General features: G+C 41.4%; 1 protein-coding gene across 3 annotated transcripts in view; it reads right to left on the reverse strand.

Annotated features, from left to right (window-relative positions):
- Positions 1 to 24,907, reverse strand: part of ATG5 (autophagy related 5) — a 193,472-nt gene that overhangs the window by 130,870 nt on the left and 37,695 nt on the right. For all 3 annotated transcript variants that reach the window (XM_075864207.1, XM_075864209.1, XM_075864208.1), the window contains exon 5: positions 23,227 to 23,389. In XM_075864207.1, the coding sequence (XP_075720322.1) occupies positions 23,227 to 23,389 (163 nt within the window). The remainder of the gene's footprint in view (positions 1 to 23,226; positions 23,390 to 24,907) is intronic.

The following is a 24,907-nucleotide window of genomic DNA, read 5'->3' on the forward strand; positions in this document are numbered from 1 at the left end:
CTAAGGTAAGCTTTGGGAAAATGTACGAATACATACATACATACATACATACATACATACATACATACATACGGGCAACAATACCCATGCTGTTTGAATTAGGCTCTCTTAAGTAGAAGAGTATTATAGCACTGTGTGATAGCTGTATCCGCGGCTGCTTTTCCCTGCGATCGCCAAAAACGTACCTGTCCCTGGTGCCCCATCCACCCTGGCAAACGCTGCTCCTCCGGTTCATCCTCCCAACCGTCTCTCCCGCCGCTGCTCTCCTCCAGGTACTGTGTCCCTTTCTATTGTGCGCACCCCGACCCCTCCCATAAACAGCCAGTGTGCCAAACAGACTTCCAGGGAATATTACCCTCACCCTTTGATCAGGGCCTGAGCAATTAGGTTCCTTAGCGTTTCTAATGTGTCTAGTGTTTTTGACCACCATATTTTGCCTGCTGATGGCCCTGACCTTAGCCCACTACAATTGTACGCTGCCAGCCCAGATCTCTGTTTGACTATCCATTTATGACTGTTCTTCACCTGCTCTGATCTTCACTTGCCTGACTAAGTTCCTTGCCCCCTGCCTTAGTCCCATCATCTCCTGTCATGCCTAGTCAGCTGTTGCTAATGACAACTACTCTTGGGGTAGGGATCTGGGAAATCCTTGCAGCGAAGTCCACATCCCTGAAAAGGGGTTAAAGTGTAAAAACCGAAAATTTCTTTAGACTCAGGTACTGGGTATAGCCCAACTGAGTTCGTTGCAACTCAGTGGGTCCACACCAGCCATGAACACAAGACATATTTGAGCATCACACTGGAGATACTAGATAAAAATTAAAGCAGCTTACAATAGCTGCTATGGGAGTTGGAGTTAAGTTACATACGATATTTGTCGTAATGACTGCAGAAACTTACTTAAACAAATGACTAGAACATCCATATATAGCAATAATAGCCTTGTTCTTGGGATTATCGGATTGTATTTCTTTCAATTTCTTCACAACAGGTCGTTTGTGAGCGGTTATTTAAGGTGTGTTTTGCTGTCAGTGGTACAAAAAAAGAAAAAAAAAAAAAGGACTAACCAGTTTTCGAAATTAATAAAAAAAAAAAAAAAACTGTTTTGAAAGGGATTTTAAGGCCCTGTTCACATGGAGATTTTTGCAGGCAGAAGAAAAAAAAATCTGTCTCAGAATTCCTTTGAGGCAGATTTCGAACTGGCTGTGTTTTTTTTCCTGCATTTTTTGCCTGCAGCAATTGAATCTAATGCAAAGACCGCAGGAAAAACAACCGCAGCAAAAAAACTCGGAAACTAGCGTCCCAGGTTTTTTCTGCCTCCCATTGATTTCAATGGGAGGTCAGAGGCGGAGAACTGTGGCAAGAAAGAACATGACTCTTATTTTCATTCAAGCGGCCAAAAGCCGCCTGGAGAAAAAAAAAGCCTCTACCCCCTATTGAAATGTATTTGAGGTGGGGGGTGAGATTTCGGCTGTTTTTTGGCTCCGATCGGATGCGGTTTTCGTGTCACAATCCGCTCCGAATTACTCTGCGTGAACTGTACCAAATAGTACAAAAAAAGTTGTACTCACTAAAAATGTAAAAACATTTTTTTTATAAAATAGAAAAGTTTTGTTCAAGTTTTGTTTTGTTTTGCCCCATAATGAATTTGAAAGGAAAAAATTAAAATTGCAGCATGCTCCATTCGTCTCCATATGTAAGGAGGTACTGCCTCTTAGGAGCATTGCTTCTAGGGAAGAAAATCTCTCTACCGGAGACCAACAGAGTCTGTGCGGTACGGCTCCATACTAAAGTGTGCACGAGCACTTACATAAAGGCTTGGGAAAAGCATGGTGAGCCACTGTCTTGTCAGACAATAGTTCTTAGAGGACACTACCAGTGATGCTGGTTGTCCATCTCGCAAGCCAATCAAGGAACCTGCAATGTCATAAACTGCTCGTGTTTTCATAGCTACAAAACCCAGATAAAATCACATGCATTATTATAAAAATAAAAGAGACCGTTCAATTCCTAATAATGGAAGAGTCAGTCAGCAACGGTAACAGTGAAACATCACTAGACTGAAGTGAATGAAATAAGAAAGGGCTCTAGAGAGGAAAAGAGCAGAGCAGGCATGAGATGGAACAAGAGGTCACCGGAACGCTTGTACTATTCAAAATGAAAATAAATCATTAGCTAAATGACGTCATGAGACACTAACATGAACGTGGTCTCTTTAATGTGAATAAACGCAAATGCCATATTTGGCTTCGGTCTTCAAACAAAATCTGTAAATGTTCCCCCCACACACGCAAAACTAAACCGCATCAAAAGCACATTATGTAAATATTAAACAATGACTGCATTTCACATCGTGTCTACTTGAGATCTTTTCTATGTTACAACATAGTAATTCCTAAAAGTTATGGTGAGGTGGGCAGAAACTTCTAGAAGTGGAAGCTGCTCCACCCATAGAGAAGTAACTGGGATTAATAAAAATCCCAATCACGTGTAGCAGATTAACAACCGCTGATTTTATCATGGGAAATATTGTGTCTTTGCACAGTCAGCATATTGACTTTACTCCGGTAGTAGTACAGTAAATGCTACAATTCTAGTGTTTGCCACCAACAACTAACTGAAGCATGAACAATAAGGGTATGTGCACACGACCTCTTTTCAGGCGTAATGGAGGCGTTTGACTCCAATGAAGAACAGCTCCAAATTACGTCCATAAAAGACGCCGCGAAAAACGCGTGCACTTGTAAAAATGTCTGAAATTCAGAAGTTGTTTTCTCCTGAAAACAGCTCCGTAATTTCAGACGTATTTGGCGTGGTCATGTGAACATACCCTAACAGCGCCGACCAACGATTCCATATATCACCAGAGACTTAACTAGAAATGCCTGGCAGCAGTTTATCATTCCTCACCATTAACATAAATATGCAAGTTCAGTAGAACTGAGTGCGCACGTTTATGGGGGAGTTTGGAGAACTCGTGTATGACTGGCTTAATGGCTATGTACACCTTTAAAAACATGTTTTTAAAATAAAAATGTCTATCAGGGCAGATACAGACGGACGTTGCGTTTTTGCGCGCGCAAAAACCATTTGACAGCTGCGTGTGTCATCCGTGTATGATGCGCGGCTGCGTGATTTTCGCGCAGCCATCATAGAGATGAGGCTAGTCGACGCCCGTCACTGTCCAAGGTGCTGAAAGAGCTAACTGATCGGCAGTAACTCTTTCAGCACCCTCGACAGTGAATGCCGAACACAATATACAGCAACCTGTTAAAAAAAAAAAAAGAGAAAAAGTTCGTACTTACCGAGAACTTCCCGGCCGTTGCCTTGGTGACGCGTCCTTGGTGACGCGCCTCTCTTGACATCGGGCCCCACCTCCCTGGATGACGCGGCAGTCCATGTGACCGCTGCAGCCTGTGCTTGGCCTGTGATTGGCTGGAGCTGTCACTTGGACTGAATTGTCATCCCGGGAGGTCAGACTGGAGGAAGAAGCCGGGAGTTATCGGTAAGTCAGAACTTCGTTTTTTTTTTTACAGGTTCATGTTTATTGGGATCGGTAGTCACTGTCCATGGTGCTGAAACAGTTTAACTCTTTCAGCACCCTAGACAGTGACTATCTCCGGACGTCGCGTACCGGAAATTTTTTTGCCGAGTTCGGCCGAACCCGGTGAAGTTCGGTTCGATTGTCCGGGTTCGCTCATCTCAAAGACACTCCATTTGGATGTTTGGAAACAGAAAAGCACGTGGTGCTTTTCTGGTTACATTCATCCTTTTGACAGCTGGTGCGCTGTTTCAGTCGGTTCGCACGGAAGTGCTTCCGTGCGACCTGCGTGGTTTTCACGCACCCATTGACTTCAATGGGTGCGTGATGCGCGAAATACGCGGAGATATTGAACCTGTCGCGCTTTTTGCGCAGCTGACAAACGCTGCGCAAAAAACACGGACTGTCTGTACTGCCCCATAGACTTGTATTGGTCTGTGCGTGGCGCGTGAAACCCACGCGGCCCGCACGGACCGAATACACGCTCGTGTGAATCCCCCCTCAGTGTGTTTGGTGCAACTTTCTAATTCTTTTTATTAAAAATTATTTTTACTTTTTGAGATACAGCTATTGTGTGTCCTGTATACAGAGCAGCTGTATCCAATGCTGAAACCTGAATCCGTCAGATCAGTGGGACTGACTGGTTCAGTGAAAGCAGATCCTGTGTTTGACACAGGATCCACCTGTTATCGATCACGTCTAAGTTATGAACTTAGATGTGATCGGTAAAAGCTCTGACAGGCGGTAGCCGCTTTGACTGAACCCGCCAGTCCCGCTGACCTGACAGCTACAGGACCCCACTCTAGATGCAGCTGCTCTGTATACAGGATACAAAGCAGCTGTATCTCAAAAAGTAAAAATTATTTTTAATAAAAAGTAATTAGAATGTTGCACCAAACACACTGATACACATTTTTTTTAAAAAACAAACAAAAAAAAACTTTTTCAAAGGTGTACATAGCCTTTAAGCAACATGATTAAACTATATGGAAGAAAATATAATTTACCTTGCATTTATTCCAACTTCATTTCAAATGAGATGCTCAGAAAATGTCTTGTAAAAGCAGAGAACCTTTGCTTATATTTTAGGGCAGCACTTCTGAAATGGCTCACTGACTGGTGAGGCGCGGGTCCCCGTCCCGATTACATTTTTGGGGGATTTAATTATATATAAGAAAAAAAAAAGCAAAAAGTGCTGCTGTGCTGTGCCTACCCCCAACCCCTACTAATAGCACGTCAGTCAGACCGTCAAAAAACTGCTACAGCCAAGGCCAGCACTGAAACAGCAGGTTGATGGAGCATGCAGCATACCAGCGCAGTTTAGAGTGAGAACGACTGACTCCGTGTTATCCGCCCGCATCTCTCCTGCTCAGCCTTCTCCTGCAGTTGTCTAATTGAGACATGGAGGACAGACGGTCAGCTGGCGCTGCTCACCACAGAGGGAAAGCTAGCCTGAGAAGCAGTGAAGGAGATGGCAGCCAATGAGACGGAGAGTGAAGTTTAATTTCACGTGATAAAGGGGACTGACAGATATCGGGAGGTCAGGCAACAGCAGAAACGCCACACTGTCCACCAATGCAGGTTATTATCCTTTATGGATGAAATGCTCTATATATATATATATATATATATATATATATATATATATACACACACATATATACACACACACACACACACACACACACTATATGGACAAAAGTATTGGAACACCCACGTAATTTATGAGGTCAGACACGAACGTGGCAATCTCCAATCTAGTTCATCCCAAAGGTGTTCGATAGGGTTGAGGTCAGGGCTTTGTGCGGGCCAGTCACGTTTGTCCAAACCAAACTCACCCAACCATGCTTTTATGGACCTTGTTGGTTCACTGGGGCACAGTTATACTGGAACATAAAAGGGCCTTCCCCAAAGTGTTCCTACAAAGTTAGAAGCATCTAGTTATTCAAAATGACTTGTTATGCTGAAGAATTAAGATTTATCTTCACTGGAACAAAGGGGCCTAGGCCAAGCCCTGAAAAACAACCCCCTAGCATTATCCTTCCTCCACCAAACTTTACAGTTCGCACAATGCAGTGAAGCAGGTAACATTCTCCTGGCATTTACCAAACCCAAACTCATTCATCAGACTGCCAGGTAGAGAAGCATCACTTGTCACTCCACAGAACACATTTCCACTGCTCCAGAGACCAGTGGTGGTGTGCTATACACCACTCCAACCAATGCTTGGCATTGTACTGATTGGTGATGTAAAACTTGCACGCAGCTGCTCGGCCATGGAAGCCCATGCCATGAAGCTAGTGGCACACCACTTTTGTGCAGTCGTTACTGCTAGAGGTTTGGAACTCTACAGTTACAGTATGCAGAGCATTGGTGACTGTCATGCACTATGTGCCTCAGCACTCGACAAAACCGCTCTTTAACTTCTGCTGTTGTTCCGGAACGCTTCCACTTTGCAATATTACCACTCACAGTTGATCGTGGAATATCTAGGAGGTAAAGTACCTCCCAAACTGACTTGTTAGTATGGTAGCATCCTTTTACAGCACCGCACTCAAAATTCAGTGAGCTCTTTAGAATGACCCATTCTCTTTGTAAATGCAGACTGCATGGCTAGGTGCTGGATTTTATACACCTGTGACAAGGGAATGAATGAAACACCTAAAATAAAGGATTAAGAGCTGTGTCCAATACGCTTGTCCATATAGTGTTATACATATACATATTGAAACACCTTTGAGCCGACCACCCAGAATTGCACAGAAAAATGGTCTTTTATAGGGGTGGTCCTCTCAAAGAAAAAAGTACACAAAATGCAGGCTAAAGTGTGCAATGCATTTAGCAAACATGTACAGCGCACAAATAAACAGCCCTCTTCATTCTTTGTCCACCAGCATGGCTCCCCCCTCATATTCCTAGTCCTCAGCATGGCTCCCCCTCATTCCAAATCCCCAGCATGTCTCCTCCTCTCATTCCTAGTCCCCAGAAACTCTCCACCTCATTCCTAGTCCCCAGCATTGCTCCACTTTTATTCCTAGTCCCCAGCAAAAAACTCCCTCTCATTCCTTGTCCCCAGCGTATGTTGTGCTGCACTGTAGTATATAGTGCTGCTAAGGGTTGTGCGCGATGCATGGTGGCATCCGGTTGGCGCTGCACCACAGTATTTATTTATATAGCGTTAACATATTCCGCATCGCTGTACAGAGAGGGTCACCACTCACATCTTAATAGATACAAAAGGGAAGGACCCCAATAGTTGGTGGGCGTGAAAGAGTTAATTCAAAAAGTTGCCTGCCGGCAAGAGAAGGCCCTGTTTTCCAACTATCATTCAAAAATAACAAAGTCTTTATTAAATTTGCACAAGGACAGACTACATAAAGTTTAAAAGTTAAAGTCCATTTCTGACAGCGATCAGCGTAATGCAAGATATGAGAGTTCTGTCTTGAGAGGGTTAAGTACCACGACTACAGAACACTCCACTCAATTCATAGTTAAATTCTAGAAAGTCAGCAGGACAAATATTAAAATAAAAGGTAGAAGCCCCCCCGACATGTTTCGCTACGATGTAGCGTCTTCAGGGGTATCGGGGCCAATGGTCATTGGTAACTATGAATTGAGTGGAGTGTTCTGTAGTCGTGGTACTTAACCCTCTCAAGACAGAACTCTCATATCTTGCATTACGCTGATCGCTGTCAGAAATGGACTTTAACTTTTAAACTTTATGTAGTCTGTCCTTGTGCAAATTTAATAAAGGCAACTTTTTGAATTAACCACTCACATCTGTCTCCTTCCCCATTAGGGCTCACCATCTAAATTCCAAATAAAACTATCAGTATGTTATTGGAGTGTGGAAGAAACATACTAATTCCAAAAAGATGTTGTCCTTGGTCAGCTTCAAACCCCAGGCAACAGTGCTAAGCACTGAGCCACCATGCTGCCTTTGATTAGCTGGTGAGACCAGATTAGGACGTTTGAGAAGCCCTGTTTTAGGGAAATAAAATTTATAGCAGTTTCTCAATATACAGCTGTGACATCATTCACTCTATGAGCGGGAGCTAACAGAGTAAAAATGTAGTGGAATAGAGTGATTTTGGTTAAAGGGGATACCCCTCTCCATAGGGCATATGTATATTATAGAGGGTGCCTCTTTTTTGAGAACTCATCGCAACCATGTACTACACAGATTAATTTGAATGGGTGCTATGCTACACCACAAATGCAGTTGCTCAAAGATTCCCCCATCCATTACAGCTGATTCCTAGAAGTTTAAAGGGGTTTTCTCTTTCGCAGAGTCTAAAAAATTGGTCTGACCGTAGGAAATTTGTTCAAATAAAAAAAAAATCACCTATTAAATATCCTGTTGCTATCCTGTCTACTGCAGTCGCAAATATATGGCAAGTCATCGCTGCAGCAAATTAAACAAGAACCGGCCGGGACCAGCAGAGAGTCGACACCTGTGCGGCCTGTAAATATTCCCCAATATAGAGATAAAAAAAAAAAAACAATACGTTCGTATCGCTCTTTCCACTGACTAATTCTATTGACCAGCCCATTTAAGAGATGACCGAACAGGACCAAATCAGTCCAGATATAACGCATTTTAGGAGAGCATCTTCTAAAGTACATTCACCAAAATAATCAAATACAATTCTATAAATGTGTAGACGAAGTGATACACAATACAATGATTTATTTTAACTAAAGAAAGTAATCACATAACATGGAAACGCATAAACTCCTCTCATAAGCTGTAAATCTTGAATAATAACCTTATGTGAAAGCACAGCATTGTTTGTAGATTGTGGAAGAAAGGCATACAGTGACCTAGATGGCATGAAACAGGGACAGCCTAGCCCTTTAAAATGTACCTATGACATATGAAAATGGTATTGCCCACAACCACAAACATTTAGGCAAGTATAAAAAACAAAAACCCAATTGAAGTTACATTTTCCCACCCATGGCAAACCACATGAAGCATCTTGTTGCGCTTGTGTTGTAGATGGATCTCTTCCAGTTGTGGCCATAATTGAGCAGTTGTACTGAAGTGTTCTCTCACTTATGAAATACTTGAACTGCCTCTGTTGAGCACCAACAAAGTCAACTGCTAACAATAAAATCAATCAAACGTTCAATATTAACGAGAACATCCTCCACCTTGTAAGGCATCATGCACACGGCTGTGCCTGTAATCACGGGCGGCAATTGCGGGCGCGGGCAACCGCCAACGGCCACCCGCATTTTCGGCCCGTTCTCCCATACAAAGTATGGGAGCACGGGCTGTAAAAAGCAAAAGATAGGACATGTCCTATCTTTTGCGGTACACTTCTGTGGCCCGGACGCTTTCGTGTAAACGGGAAGGTGTCCGTGGACAATAGAAGTGAATTGGTCCGTAATTTGCAAACCGTAGTTGCGGTCCGCCATTACGCACGATTTTTACGGTCGTGTGCATGGGGCCTCAGAGAGCACGTCAATGTGAGTCCAAACTGCTAACAATTCATCTCCAAATTTCACCTGCATTTAGAGGGGGGGGGGGGGTGTTTAGTCTATTATTATTATTAATAGTCGTGTCGCTAGTTACATTCTACAGATTATGTAGCACAAATTTCTTCACCTATCCACCAATATTATATTGGGCCTCTAGTCATAAAATCACCCCCCCCCCCCCCCTTCTTTACCTTGTAAATTTGTGTTTGTGCATTAAATCCACCATGGTGACACAGAAATAAAAAAAAAAATTATGTTGACAACCACTCTGTTTTGAGACCTAGATTGGGAGGTAACCACAGCCCCACATATTACGGCTATGTACAGCAATAAAATATTTTTCATTATTAAACTGTCTTTAAAGTGTTACTTATTAATTTAGGACATATGGAGGATGTGTAAAGAAGCAACTTATGTCATATGCCAACAGTACCAAACTTTGTTAGTATTCAAACCAAAAATGCTAAAGCACGGGGCCGAACCTGCAGCCCGGGGAGTGCATACTGTACACTGTGTCCTGATAATTCAAAAAGTCACCTAGCTGTTAAGACATCTAAATCCTTTTGATACAAAGGAAGGAGTTCCGTCATCAGACAGTAGCTCTGTTCTCTCTTCCCCACACTGACCATACATATCAGTTCAGATCTTGGGAGGAACATCAGAGAACCATCTTTTGGCTGCTCATCGGTATCTTCTATGTAAGAGAAAAGAAGAGTCGAGCAGCGGCACTACTGGGGGTGAAATGCGTGGCTGCTGGCATTAATGGGGGTAGCACTTTGTGGTTTGCGCTGGTGGGGGGACAGTGTGTGGCTGCCCTGATATGGAGGGCACTGTGAGACTTAATTATATTTTAAAGGCTATGTAAATGTTTCAAAGAGTTTTTTTTTGTTGTTTTTTTTTTTTAAATAAAAATGTGTATTGGTGAAGGTTAAACTTTGTAAATAAATTTTATTAAATTATTTTTACTTTTTAAAGACTATACACCTTTGAGGGCATTTTTTTAAAAATAAGTCAGTGTGTTTAGTGTAACTTTGTAATTAGTTTGTGTTAAAAAAAATATATATATATATTTTTACTTTTGGAGATACAGCGGTTCTGTATTCTCTATGCAGAGGAGCTGTATCTCTCGAATTACACTGAATCCGTCAGTCGTCTCACAGACCTGACCGGTTTAGTGTCGGCGGGTCCTACAGGTCTGTGACACGCAGGATCCACTTGCAATTGATCACATCTAAGTTTATAACTTAGATGCGATTGATTACAGGTGGATCCTGCGTGTCAAGACCCGCCGACACTGAACCCGTCAGGTCCACGGGACTGACTGATTAAGGGTATGTGCACACACATGTTTTCAGTACGGGACAGTTGTCCGGCAGCGAGGCAGGGACTCCTAGCGTCGTACATAAGTATGATGCTAGGAGCCCGGCTCCCTGCACTGTGTTCGGTCTGGTACTTGCGGCCGAAATACGTCCGTCAATTACGGACGTAATTAGTGTGTGTGCACATACCCTAAGTGTAATATGAGAGATCCAGCTGCTCTGTATAGAGAATAAATAACAGTTGTACCTCCAAAAGTAAAAGGAATTTTTTATAAAAACGAAGTACAAAACTTATACAAAAAAAATGCCTTCAAAAGATGTCCATAGCCTTTAAGATACATCTGCTCTGTATAGCGAATACAGAGTAGCTCTATCGTTCGCTATTGACTGAATCCTTCAGTCCCCCAGATCTGACGGCTTCAGTGACAACAGGGATCCACCTGTAATCTATTACATCTAAGTTATGAACTTAGTTTACAGGTAGATCCTGCGTGTCAATCACATCTGAGACATGCAGGACCCACAGTCACTGAACCAGTCAGGTCCGCGGGACTGAATGATTAAGTGACTAGTGAACGATACAGCTGCTCTGTATAGAGAATACAGAGCAGCTGTATCTTAAAAAGTAAAAATTATTTTTAATAAAATGTATTTACAAAGTTTAACACCACACACTGACACATTTTTATCAAAAAAACAAAAAAAACAACACTTTCAAACATTTACGTAGCCTTTTAGCTTTATAAAGAAGCAATACAGGCAAAAGTATTATTTTGTAATGCCTAGTGCAGGCCTAAGGGGCCCCTCAGGCCCTGCATTAGGCATAACAGTTTTACTCCGAGTGAGCCTCTAAGGGGGTATTCCAATTTGATACATTTATTGCATAGCCCTTTATCAGCACTCCAGACAGAAGGTGGAGAGGTGGATGCACATGCATGCTGCTCTGTCAATATGCCATAAATGTTGCAGATGGGAAATGTAATAAATTTGCCACAAGTCATTCAAACTACCTCCTCCACTTTGAAAAAATGTGGGCTAATATGTTGTCAACAGCAGCATGACTGCTTATTGAAGACTTTATTTTGCAAGTCTGCTGGACATACAGTAACTAAAAAAAATTAAAAAAAATAAAAACATTGAAAAAACAATGAGGACTACACAAAAATTAAATAATTTACAATATACATATCTTTTTTTTCCCCTGGAAATAGCTTTACACCAAAGTAGCTAGGGAGTTCAAATGCAAAAGGTACAATTTAGGCTGGGTTCAAGCCTGCGTTGGTGTGTTCCGTTATTCTGCTCCGTCAGAGAAGCAGATCAAGGGATTAATGGAACCAACCGTTGCACAATGGATGCCGCCGGTTGCAGATGGGACCTATTAATTTTAATGGGTTCCGTCGGCTTTCCGTTGGGGTGCCTGTGACTTTACTTGACACAATAGCGCAGCACGCTGCGCTATTATCTCTGGGAATCCCTGCCGGATCTGCAATGGGGGCCTGTAACGCAGCCTCTGATGCAGACGTGAACAGAGCCTTAACAGAACACAACATAACCAAATCAAAACATTCCTCAGGTCCACTCCTTTCTACAATGAGAGGAAAACACATGTTTCTCGGACCCTGAAAATAATTTGGTTATGGATATCAAGAAAGGAACAGACACTGCAGAAATGTAAATGTTTTCTCTCTGTTTCAGCCCAAATTTAAACTGTCCCACAGTTTCAAAATCAGCAGCAGCAGATGTAGCCGTGTACGGTGAGTCAGTTATCACAAATGGTACTTTCTTTTCTATTTTTTTGTGGTCATTGACACTGTTTCACTGGGACATTTGAAAATATCACATCTAAACGAAAATGTTCTTTACGAGCTTTAGAAGAAAAAAAAAAACTGAAAAGAACACGATCGTGGTTTCACTAGCTTTTCTTATTTCTCTTTTGCAAATAGCTGAGAGATCTAAATTAGCTTTTGAAAGTTTTCGAAAGATGTTTCAGAAGCTGTTCTATAGGTTTCAAGAACATCTCACATGCTCGGTTAGAAAGTCTGTCAACAGTTCTTGACAGAACCGGTCTGCTAGCATTGAATGTTTTGTCACAAAACAGAGGTGCTAAAGACGTTAGACCAGTGAGTATTACAGAGAACCCTGCATCGGACAATTGCATTCATGTGCGTTGTGCCTAACAACGTGGTGCACTGTAGCTGTGACGTCCCTGTAAACATAGCTGGTTACAGTGCCAAATGTTGCCATATGGGCTGGAACAAAAGCCCATTTAACTTGAGCTTCCATATGACATACCAGAGGCCAATGACAGCAATCACCCTTGCTCTTTTTCACTATGAACTCTGGGAAGAGTCCACCTATAAGCATGTCCCTTAGAAAATAAATGTTCATCAGAAAAATTTCATAACAAGGTTTTCTCTGATCATTGGGAGACCTTATTACATGCAGCGATCAGTACTTGGTGGCTGGGCTGTCTGCCTTCGTGAATTTTTAGCATATCACATTAATTTCAATTACTATGGCAATGTTTGCCAACTGTAAACTATTTCTACAATTCACTTACACACAACCATTATCACTAGATGCAGCATTAAAAGCATTCTGGGCAAAAAAAGAAAAGCACAACTAAAACGGTGCCCATGAGACCTTCGATACGCACCTTATTTTTCTTCATTAGACCATAATAGCAATAGTGGTCTATATGTCTCCCTGTGTCATGTCCATTATTATTATTCCCACAGCTCTTCTTCTGGTATACATCCCTTTGTGTCCCAAGCATTGTATACAACATTTTACATCCCCCTCCTGCACAGACTACGTACTGTGCTCTTGTCACTTATGTGGCATCAGATAATTGTAATGGTACAGCATGAGTGAAGCACCTACTATGGGACCTCTTGGTCCTTTATGCCGCTTCTCCCGTGGAAGGCTTCATTCCAACATAAGACGGATAATAGATCAACTTTTTTCAGGGGCCGTTTCAGTTTTTTGTCACGGCTTTTACAGGGTTAGAAAAAGGCAGGTAAGCAGACTGACCTGCCCACAAGCTGAAATAAAAACAAAGACTGTAAGGCCCTGTTCACAATGAGTTTTTTGCAGGCAGAAAAAATCTGCCTCAGAATTCCTTCAGGAATTTTGAGGCAGATTTTGAACTGCCTGGACTTTTTTCCCAGCGGTTTTCACCCGTGGCCATTGCAGCTAATGCAAGGACCGCAGGCAAATAACGCAGTGAAAAACATTCGGACACTAGCGCCGCAGGTTTTTTTTCTGATTCAGTGGGAAGTCAGAGGCGAAAATAACGGCAAGAAAGGACATACCGCTTTTTTCCCCCGCGAGTGGCCAAAAGCAGCTCAGATAAAAAATAAAAAAAATGCCTCTGCCTCCCATTGATATAAATGGAAGGCGATTTCACATGTGTTTACTATGTTACTCAGTAAAGTGATAAAATGTAAATTAATGCAAAAAAGTATATATTGTTGGTGATAAAATGCTGGAGTACATTAACTTCGACAATTTCAATCAGTGAGCCTTGAATCTTTCTCTAGTCCTTAGCGCGAAATGCTGTATATTTATGGCATAGTGATGGGCCGGGCTCGGACACCCTGCCGAAATGGTCAAAATCAGAGCTAGCTCCGATCCTGGCCGTTTAATCCTTTAGATACCGTGGTCAATAGTGACCGCGGTATCGAAGTTGTTGACCGAGAAAGAGGGCTCCGTTGCCACTGCATTGGCTCCGTGGGGTGTTGATGGGTGGCTATGGCAATTGGAGAACTAAAAATGGCCTCCAAGTCTGCCACATGCAGAAGCCTATTAGGTCCTGCCAAAGCCAAGACCCAACAGGCTGTCAGTGTAAAACGGACAAGAATAATACAATTGCAATACAGAATTACTGCAATGTATTATACACTCCTCAACATTGAAATTGCAACACCAAGAAGGGCAAGCCGTAAGGGTATGAAAATCGAGGAAGTAGCAGGTCTGCAAGATCAAGCACCTAGCTCCAACCTGTGGCATGCGTAATGGGCATAAAAGCCAGATTGAAAGCAAAGTCTTTTAGCCACATGAAACCTCAAAAATCTGATCAAGTGCTGTGGGATGATTGTGCGATGCCTCCTGTTAGTAGACGTGCCAGTTAACACCACTTGTCGCAAACTGAGAAGAACAGAGACACCTTGGTTTATCACCCAGGCAGATCGCTACTCGCCTAGGCCGAGAGGTCAGCACTGTTCAACGTTGCGTGTCCCGGAGGTTGGGAGAAAAACAAACAATGAACGGGAAGGACAGCAAGAGGTGCGCAAAGGCGAACCTCTGCACGGACGGATTGTCTGATTGGTAGAATGGCAAATAGTGATCCTTTCTGCTATAAAATTATTACGTTATTAAACCCGCACAGTGAAAGCCATAAAAAAAAAAAAAAAAAAAACAGAATTGGTTTTTTGTTCATTCCACCTCTCTAAAAACGGAATAAAAAGCGATCACAAACTCATATGTACACCAAAATGGTACCAAAGAAAACAAAAACATCAACTCATCCGGACAGAAAAAAAAAATAAGAAAGTCATGGCTCTCAAAATATGACACAAAAACATGATTTTGTTGAAATAAAAATAGAAATTTGGCATTTCCGTAATCATACTGAACAGTGAACACCATAAAAACAAAACCCAAAAACCGATTGCAGAATTACTATATTATATAGTTTTTTTTTTATTTATTTTTTTATTATTTCTGTTGCTGGACAGGAGGACCACGTAGATGATCAAATCGGTGAGTCCCTGTTTCTTGTATTTATGTTGCCTTGCAGTATTGTGAAACATGAGCCATAATTTCTTTCCCTTTGTCTGTCCAGTTAATTCAGAATTTTGCCCTACTGTAGTCCTGGAATTGCTATAGGTAAAGCCTAGTCCTATCTTGTGGGGCCAGTTGGCATCATTACAAAAAAAAAACGAATTATTATTGGCAAAAAAACAAATTAAATATTTTATTTTCACATCCCAATTCTAATACATTCTATGAAACTACTTTGGGGTCAAAATGTTCACAGATCTCCTAGATGAATTCCTTGAGGGTTGGACTTTACAAAATGGTCACTTCTTGAGGGTTTTCACTGTACTGGTACCTCAGGAGCTCTGCAAATGCGACATGGTGTCCGAAAACCATTCCAGCAAAATCTGCGCTTCAAAAGCCAAATGGCGCTCAATCCCTTCTGAGTCCTGCCGTCTGCCCAGAGTGAAGTTTACATCCACATATCGGGTGTTACCATACTCGAGAAAAATTACGTATAAAATTGTGAGGTGCTTTATTACCCATATTTCATGTGAAAATGTATATTTTTTGTAAGCTAAAATTTCAAATTCTCACTACACCCTTAGATTAACTTCCTTGGGGTGTGTAGCTTCCTAAATAATGAATTTTTGGGGATGTTATGTTTTGACACCTCAAGGCCTCTGCAAACCTGTCATTGTGCCTGGAAGACATCCTAATAAAATGGGGGCCCCAAAATCCACTAGGTGCTCCTTCATTTCTGAGGCCTGTATTTAAATAGAGTTAAAGAGGCTCTGTCACCACACTATAAGTGCCCTATCTCTTACATAAGGAGTTGGGCGCTGTAATGTAGGTGACAGCAGTGCTTTTTATTTAGAAAAACGATCTATTTTTACCACGTTAGGTAAATACCACGTTTATGCCAGTTTCTTAATGCCCAAGTGGGCGTGTTTTTACTTTAGACCAAGTGGGCGTTGTACAGAGGAGTGTAAGACCAATCAGTGACCAATCAGCGTCATGCACTTCTCTCCATTCATTTACACAGCAGATAGCGATAAACACACTATAACGTTACTGCAGTGTCCCGACAATGAATATACATTACCTCCAGCCAGGACGTGATGTGTTATTCAGAATCCTGACCTGTCTGAATCATTTCTGTGAGATTTCCACCAAGGCAAACGTAATCTCGCGAGATTACGCTGTAAACTGTCATTTAAAACGAGATTACATTTGCCTTGCTGGTAATCTCACAGAAAAGATTCAGAAGTGTCAGGATTCTGAATACACATCACGTGCTGGCTGTTAGTGATGTATATTCATTATCAGGACACTGCAGTAATGTTAGTGTTTGTGTATGTGGCTGCACATAATGATATAACTATATCGCTAGTGCTGTGTAAATGAATGGAGAGAAGTGCATGACGCTGATTGGTCAGCGTCATACACTCCTCTGTACAACGCCCACTTGGTCTAAAGTAAAAACGCCCACTTGGACATTAAGAAACGAATTAGCATAAAGCTAAAAATCGCTAATAATGTGGTAAAAATAGATTGTTTTTCTAAATAAAAAGCACTGCCGTCACCTACATTACAGCGCCCATCTCCTTATGTAGGAGATTGTCACCACGTTATAAGTGGCCTGAGTCTCTTTAAACACTGGAACCACATATGCGTTATTTCCAAAAACGACAGAGCCAGGGTAATATATATATATATATATATATATATATATATATAGTTTTGTTTCTCTCCCAACACCTGCTGTGTTAAAGAAACAAATTAGATTAAAATTGAATATCTTCAAAAAGAAAAATTTATACGGTATATTTTGTAATTTCACTACCACTTTGCTTTAGCTCCTGTGAAACATCTAAGGCCTCAAGCACACTTTAGTGATTTTTTTTTTCAGTACACTATCCATTTTTTTAACGGATAGCGCACGGTCCCATTCATTTCTATGGGGCCATGCACACTTACGTTATTTTCGCGGATCCGTTTGTCCGTTCTGCAAATTTTAGAACAGATTCCAGTCCGCTTTTGCGGATCAGTCTCGGCCATTCTCTTCATTAGTCCGTTAAATCTACAGACCGCACATGGAAGCCATCCGTGTGCGGTCCGTATTTTGTGGCCGTATAAAAGGGCCACGGATGTGTGCTGGAGGCCTTAAGGGTTAACAAGCTTTCGACTATCTGACAAGCAGATAAATTACAATTCTGAAAACGACAAATTTTTGAAAACTTTGTACATTTCAGATATTAAAAAATAAAATAAAATTTTTTAAAACGTACCACCCAAAGATAATACAAAAAAACCCACTTGGAATGACTTGGATAAGTTAAAGCATTATAAAGCTATTCTCCAGCGCTCTGGGCAGTACACTTTCCGTGGCAAATTGAGCTAGAATTCTGAAATACATGCTGTGTGCCACATTTTTTTACAGTTTGACACACACTTGACAATGGGTCTGGCTTATCAGGGAAGGGGTGCGGTCTTTCAGAAATGGTGCAAATTAAAATGCTACAACGTGTGCCAAAATTTTGGCCTAAAAAAGTTGCATAAACTAAGTCAGCCAAGAGGCGATATAAGGAAGAGAATAGTGTCCTGTTAGACGTCCCAAATTTATCATGCAGCATGCACCACTGCAGTCAGAAATGCAGTCAGTCAATGCAGTCAGAAAATGTGCCAAATTTAGCAAAGTTTATACTGTCTAAAATTTAAATACTAAAAAGTATTAGTAAATTTGTCCAATAGTGCATAAACCTATCTTCCTTTTCATTGAAAAATATTACTCCGAGGATACTTTCTTCAAAGTAAGCTTGAGCTATAAAGTATATCAACTACAATGGGATGTGAGATACTACAAAGGGGTTAAAACACCATTAAAATGACATTTTCTGCAAGATTCTTTGCTGCACCTGGAAACATAATCTGTCATACTGCAACAGAAAGATGGAGGTCACTACTTGTCTGAGTCATTGTTTGTCAGCAGATGGAAGACACCAAATGCCATCCAAAGCCCACGATTTAACCAGCAGTACTATGCTTCTCGGAACCCAGCAGCTGGCCCATTTTTATCATTTTCTTTTTTAGTACATCTACTAGGGTGTGGAAAAGGTCACTAGGTGATCCATGTGAAAGTCAAAGTTATAGATTCTCTTTGAGAAAAAAAACAAACGTTTTATCACGCAACTCGCATGAGGTCTTGGATTGTGTTAAGAAAAAGTCCAATATAACAATAATACAGTATAAACAGCAAAAATGCCTCAGCTTCTTCAAAAGGAAAAGTGGTGAATGTATAGAAAGTTTCTATAGTAGCTTAATATGTCTACAAAAGCACGGTCATGTCAAAAAAAAAAAGACTGGTGAGAATATTCAGCTTTTCCTTTGTTGCAAAACAATGCAGCTACTACTTCTTGCTACCAAACATCTAATGGACGTACATTAGCAAGAGGTAGGGGACAGATGGAAGAGGGTATGGCTGTAGGATCAGACTACACAGAGTTGTTTGTGACCATGACCACGGTAATCAGCAAAGTTTCTTGTGTTTGCTTGTATTATTGATTTATGCACAGATTGTTCAAAAAAAGTTCATACATAAAACGCTCCAAATGTACATGAAGACTAAAAGTGCATCTCCATGTAATCAACATTCATAGGTTATTAGCATTGAGACAGATTCTAGGCTGACTGTTCACACTGAGTTTTTTTGGTCAGGCAGAAAAAGAAATCTGCCTCAAAATTCTTCAGGCATTTCTTGAAATGGCAGCGTTATATATAGCAGTTTTTAGGTGAGTTTTTTTAGTTTTTTTTTTTACTGTAATTTTATTTATTTTTATGAATCAAATGCAAAAAAAAAAAAAAAAAGTGACAAAAACCGATGTAAATGAGTGGCGCAGATTTTTTTTCCTGCCTTCCATTAATTTAAATGGAGGTTCAGAGGCCGAAACCCCTCCATGACAGGGTATGCCATTTTATTTTTCCCCACGAGCGGCCAAAAATCACCCGGAAAAAAAAACACCTCTGCCTCTTATTGAAATCAATGGGGGGGGGGGGGGGGATTTGGGCGCGGATTCTGACATGACTTCCACGTCAAATTGGCGACAAAGAACTTTGTGAACGGAGTCGAAGGATGGTTTCACACGGCAGTATTTCGATCACTTTTTGGAAGCCAAAACTAGGAAAGGATCCGAAACATGGAAGAGGTGCAATGTTTCCATTATACTTTTTCTCAATGCAAGGGCCAATCCCGGTTTTGGCTTCAAAATACTGACCAAAGGTAAGGGTAATGAAATACAGTTCAATGCTTCCTTTTAGAGAAAGTCAGAGAGCAAAATTCAGGTTAGAGACAGTTGTCACTTTTGAATCCCTACTGAACATGGATACAAGATGCAGATATTTGAACTCACAAAGTCCAAATTACAAAGCACAATTTGTTTTCCATGTGGATAGACACCATTTTCTTCATTACAGATTCCCCAACAAATATACTGCTTAGGAATTGGAATTTCAAAATTCGGCACCCTATAAAAATGTATTGGCTAAAAAATTACACAGAGGCACCTGGAGGCATGTCACGCAATATTGTATGCCATTTTACAGAGGGATATATATACCGTTCAGCCATAAAATAGATGAAGTAATTAACATTGATTATCGGGTCACAATGGAACGTGTCAAGGGGTGGTATGTATTTGGCAGTGAACAGTCAGTTCTTGAATTGATGTGTTAAAAGTAAAAATTGCCAATTGTACAGATCTGAGCGATTTTGACAAGGGCATAATTGTGATACCTAGAGGACAGAGTCAGAGCATCTCCACAATGGCAGGTCTTGTGAGGTGTACCTGTTATGTAGTGGTTAAGAAGCAAGGCCCAAGATTTGTTTTTCAGAAAGTTTGCTGCTTCAGTGTTTTTAAATCTTCAAGTTAGATGTTTCTATGGTATATTGAAGTACAATTGATAAGCATTTCCAACAAATACATCAAGTTTATGCAAAGACTCAATATTTACAGTGTTGACCCTTCTTTTTCAAGGCTTCTGCAATTCGCCCTGGCATGCTGGATATCAGCTTCTGAGCCAAATCCTGACTGATGGCACCCCATTCTTGCCTCATCAGTGATTGGAGTTTATCACAATTTCTGTGTATTTGTTTCTCCACATGCTTTTTGACTATTGACCACATGTTCTCAATGGGATTGAGATCTGGGGAGATTCCTGGCCATGGACCAAAAATGTCAATGCTTTGTTCACCAAGCCACTTAGTTATCACTTTTGCCTTGTGACATGCTGCTCCATCATGCTGGAAAAAGCATTTTTCATCACCGAATTGCTCCTGAATCGTTGGAAGAAGTTGCTCTTGGAGGATGTTTAGATACCATTCTTTAGGGTATGTTCACACGGCAGCGTCTGTAACGGCCGAAATTACGGGGCTGTTTCCAGGAGAAAACAGCTCCGTCATTTCTGCCGTAACGGCATGTGCAGGCGCTTGAACGCCGCGTCCATTACGGATGTAACTGGAGTTGGTTTTCCATGGAGTCCATGGAAAACGGCTCCATTTACGTCTGAAGTGACATGACACTTCTTTGGCGCGGGCGTCTATTTACGCGCCGTCTTTTGACAGTGACGCGTAAATATACGCCTCGTGTGAACAGACAAACGTCAGCCCATTGCTTTCAATGGGCAGATGTTTGTCAACGCTTTCAAGCCGTAATTCCGGACATAATTCGGGGATTAAAACGCCCGAATTACGTCCGTAAATAGGCCGTGTAAACATACCCTTATTCATGGTAGTGTTCTTAGGCAAAACTGTGAGCGAGTCCACTCCCTGGGATGAAAAGCAGCCTCACACATGAATGGTCTCAGGATGCTTTACTGTTGGCATGACAAAGGACTCGTGGTAGCGCTCACCTTTTCTTCTCCAGACAGTCCTGGTTGTTCCACATGTCCCAAACAGTCTGAAGGGGGCTTTATCAGAGAAAATAACTTCACCCCAGTCCTCTGCAGTCCAATCCCTGTACGTCCTGCAGAATGTCAGTCTGTCCTTGATGTTTTTTTTGGAGGGAAGTGGCTTCTTTGCTGCCTTTGACACCAGGTCAGTCTCCAAAAGCCTTCACCTCACAATGCGTGCAGATGCACTGATACCTGCCTGCTGCCATTCCTGAGCAAGCTCTGCACTGGTGTTGAAATGATCCTGTAACAGAATCCTCTTTAGGCAACGGTCCTGGAACTTGCTGGGCTTTCTTGGGCACCCAGAAGCCTTCACAGCAATTGAAATTCTCTCCCCTTGAAGTTCTTGATGATCCGATAAATGGTTGATTTAAGGGAAATCTTACAAGCAGCAATGTTCTTGCCTGTGAAGCCTTTTTGATGCAAAGCAATGATGACTGCACGTTTCCTTGGAGGTAACCATGGTTAACAGAAAAATACAATGATTATGAGAATGGGAGCATGGCCTGCAAATGTGGACTGTCCGTGGCCGTAATTACGGACCGTGATTATGGGTGCGGTCATGTGCATGGTGCCTAACCCTTTCCCCCGAGTCAGGATTAGCCACATAAAAGCAAGCATACATATACTCTGGTGCTGATGAAGTTTGTTTCCATGGCCCTCGCTAGGTCCCCAGGTGCTAATCCACTATCCACTTAATAACCCTGTGTATTAGAACATTAACATTGTTGGCAAGAAGATGCACCCTGGAAAAACCATGACTGACGGACAGATCATGCGCAGGAAGAATTTGCCATATCATCAAATTAAAAAGTAATACAAAAATAGTCTACTAGAATTGTTTTTTATATTTAGAAAATATTTCCTAAGTGTTTTTCACTTGTTAGATTTCTCCTGGCATGGTAAAATTCTATATTATATTCCAGGTCTGTGCTGCCTTATCAGATAATGGATAATCAGATCACTTGCAGAAGTTAATGGACATTTTGCCACACTGGTAGCCGGGACAATTTTCAAACAGGCTATGTTCACACATAACAGAATTGCTGCAGTTTCCGTTCAGCTTTGTGGGCGGAAAACCTGCCGCGTGCTACAGTAGATTTTACAAATCTCATTCACACACTGCTGAAATTTACATGCAGAAATTTAAATGCAGTGCAGATATTTCCATCTGCAGCATATCAATTTGCTGCGGAATAGTCGCGTGTTTGTTGCAAATTTTCCCCATTTCCCTATCCAAGAGGATAGTGAAAACCCACAGCAAAATACCAACTGTTGCATTTTTTTCACTGCGGAATAGCTGCGTATACACAGTAAAAATCGCTTGAAGAATAAAACCCCTATTTCCACTTTAAAAATAAAATAATCAGGCTGCAGTAGTCCCATTGGACAAAATGGTACCGCAGGATTCTGGTTGCTCAGAGACCAGCCGGGGTCGCAGGGTGTCAAGGCTACAGGAGCATCAGGGGAGGTGAGAATGGTCATTCTTTTACCACTCTGCCTGTCTTACACGCTATATATCCTTCTCCTCACCGTGACAAAGGCCTGGGACAGGCTGAAACGTCGGATTAAGTCGCCTATGCACATGTTGTTTACTTGTTCTTCTATATGAAACCGAACATATGAGATACCACTAAGAATAAATATTTGATAAATCAAAGTGTGTGTGTGTGTGCGTGCGTGCGTGCGTGCGTGCGTGCGTGCGTGCGTGTTGGGGAAAATCATGACTGTATCCCAGGAACCCATCCCTACCCTACGAATACCACACTTCATCACAGGAGTGCTTCCCATTTCTTTACTATACTACTCTACTTCACAGATGTCATTCTGGCCGAAAAACCTGAACAAATTAAAACATGAATTGGTGTGGAATTTGGTCGAATTCTCTGCAGAATGTGGGGCGGATTTGCTGTGGAATTTTCCGCAGAAAGTCTGACCCGTGTGAATATACCCTCACAAATGAAAACGGAATTATAAAATTAAAAAATGGATACTAAACACCCATACCCATATATTTTCAAAAAAAAAAAAAAAAAAAAGAAAGACAGACACATTGTCAAAATGCCGCTCAGCACTTTATACACACAAGCACATTTGCATCAAAATGTAAAACACGGACAAACTGTAATATAATTTGATTAATAACTAACATATTGTTAGGGAAATACGTACCGTTCTGTAAACCCATCCAGAGTTGCTTGTGGTCTTTCTTTTGCATTTCATTGATGACTTGACTTTTGTGCTTTAAAGCGTCAGCTTCCTTGACAGACGACATGAAGTGTGCTTCAATCACATCTTTATATTGGCAATGCAAAAGGTCTTTTGATGGAAAATTCTGTCATAAAAATAAAGGGAAACCCTCTAAATATTTCCAACATCGATGTATTATGACCTACAGAGAAATGGTCAGGTCTCATTACACTGGATACCCTTCATCATGTAAATTACCAATAAATCTTATTAAAAACGGCAGTGAATGCCAAGAATTATTCATGGCTAATCCGTGTTACTGGGAGCTTACTGCAGTAACAATTCTTAAAAAAAAATAAAAAATAAAAAGACAGTAAGCATTTCGACGGATATATCAATGGTAGCTCAACTGAACTGCTATGATGTAGTGTGGGAGAACTATAAAGCGTCTGATGTGAACATGTGGTAATGGAAATTTTAACCCCCTTCCCGCCGCTTCCAGTTTTCGTTTTTTTTTATTATTTTCTCCCCGCCTTTCATGAGTCATAACTTTTTCTTTATCTTTTCGTCAACATAGCCATATGAGGGTTTTGGGTTTTTTGCGTGACAAGTGGCACCATTTCATGTACCGTTAATGTGCCGAGAAACTTTTAAAAATTATTGTGTGGGGTGGAATGGGAAAAAAACAACAATACCTTTATTGTTTTTTGGGATTTGCATTTAAAGCGTGATTCACAATGTGGTAAAAATTAACTTTATTGTGCTGGTCAATAGAATTAGTGCGATTAAAACACACACACACACACACACACACACACACACACACACACACACACACACACACACACACACACACACACACACACACACACACACACACACACACACACACACACACACACACACACACACACACACACACACACACACACACACACACACACACACACACACACAGTGAAGGAAATAAGTATTTGATCCCTTGCTGATTTTGTAAGTTTGCCCGCTGTCAAAGACATGAACAGTCTAGAATTTTTAGGCTAGGTTAATTTTACCAGTGAGAGATAGATTATATAAAGAAAAACCCTGAAAATCACATTGTCAAAATTATATATATTTATTTGCATTGTGCACAGAGAAATAAGTATTTGATCCCTTTGGCAAACAAGACTTAATACTTGGTGGCAAAACCCTTGTTGGCAAGCACAGCAGTCAGACGTTTTTTGTAGTTGATGAGGTTTGCACACATTTTAGATGGAATTTTGGCCCACTCCTCTTTGCAGATCATCTGTAAATCATTAAGATTTCGAGGCGGTCGCTTGGCAACTCGGATCTTCAGCTCCCTCCATAAGTTTTCGAAGGGATTAAGGTCTGGAGACTGGCTAGGCCACTCCATGACCTTAATGTGCTTCTTTTTGAGCCACTCCTTTGTTGCCTTGGCTGTATGTTTTGGGTCATTGTCGTGCTGGAAGACCCAGCCACGAGCCATTTTTAATATCCTGGTGGAGGGAAGGAGGTTGTCACTCAGGATTTGCCGGTACATGGCTCCATCCATTCTCCCATTGATGCGGTGAAGTAGTCCTGTGCCCTTAGCAGAGAAACACCCTCAAAACAATGTTTCCACCTCCATGCTTGACAGTGGGGACGGTGTTCTTTGGGTCAT

The sequence above is a fragment of the Rhinoderma darwinii genome, chromosome 4, assembly GCF_050947455.1.
Source record: "Rhinoderma darwinii isolate aRhiDar2 chromosome 4, aRhiDar2.hap1, whole genome shotgun sequence".
NCBI lineage: Eukaryota > Metazoa > Chordata > Amphibia > Anura > Rhinodermatidae > Rhinoderma > Rhinoderma darwinii.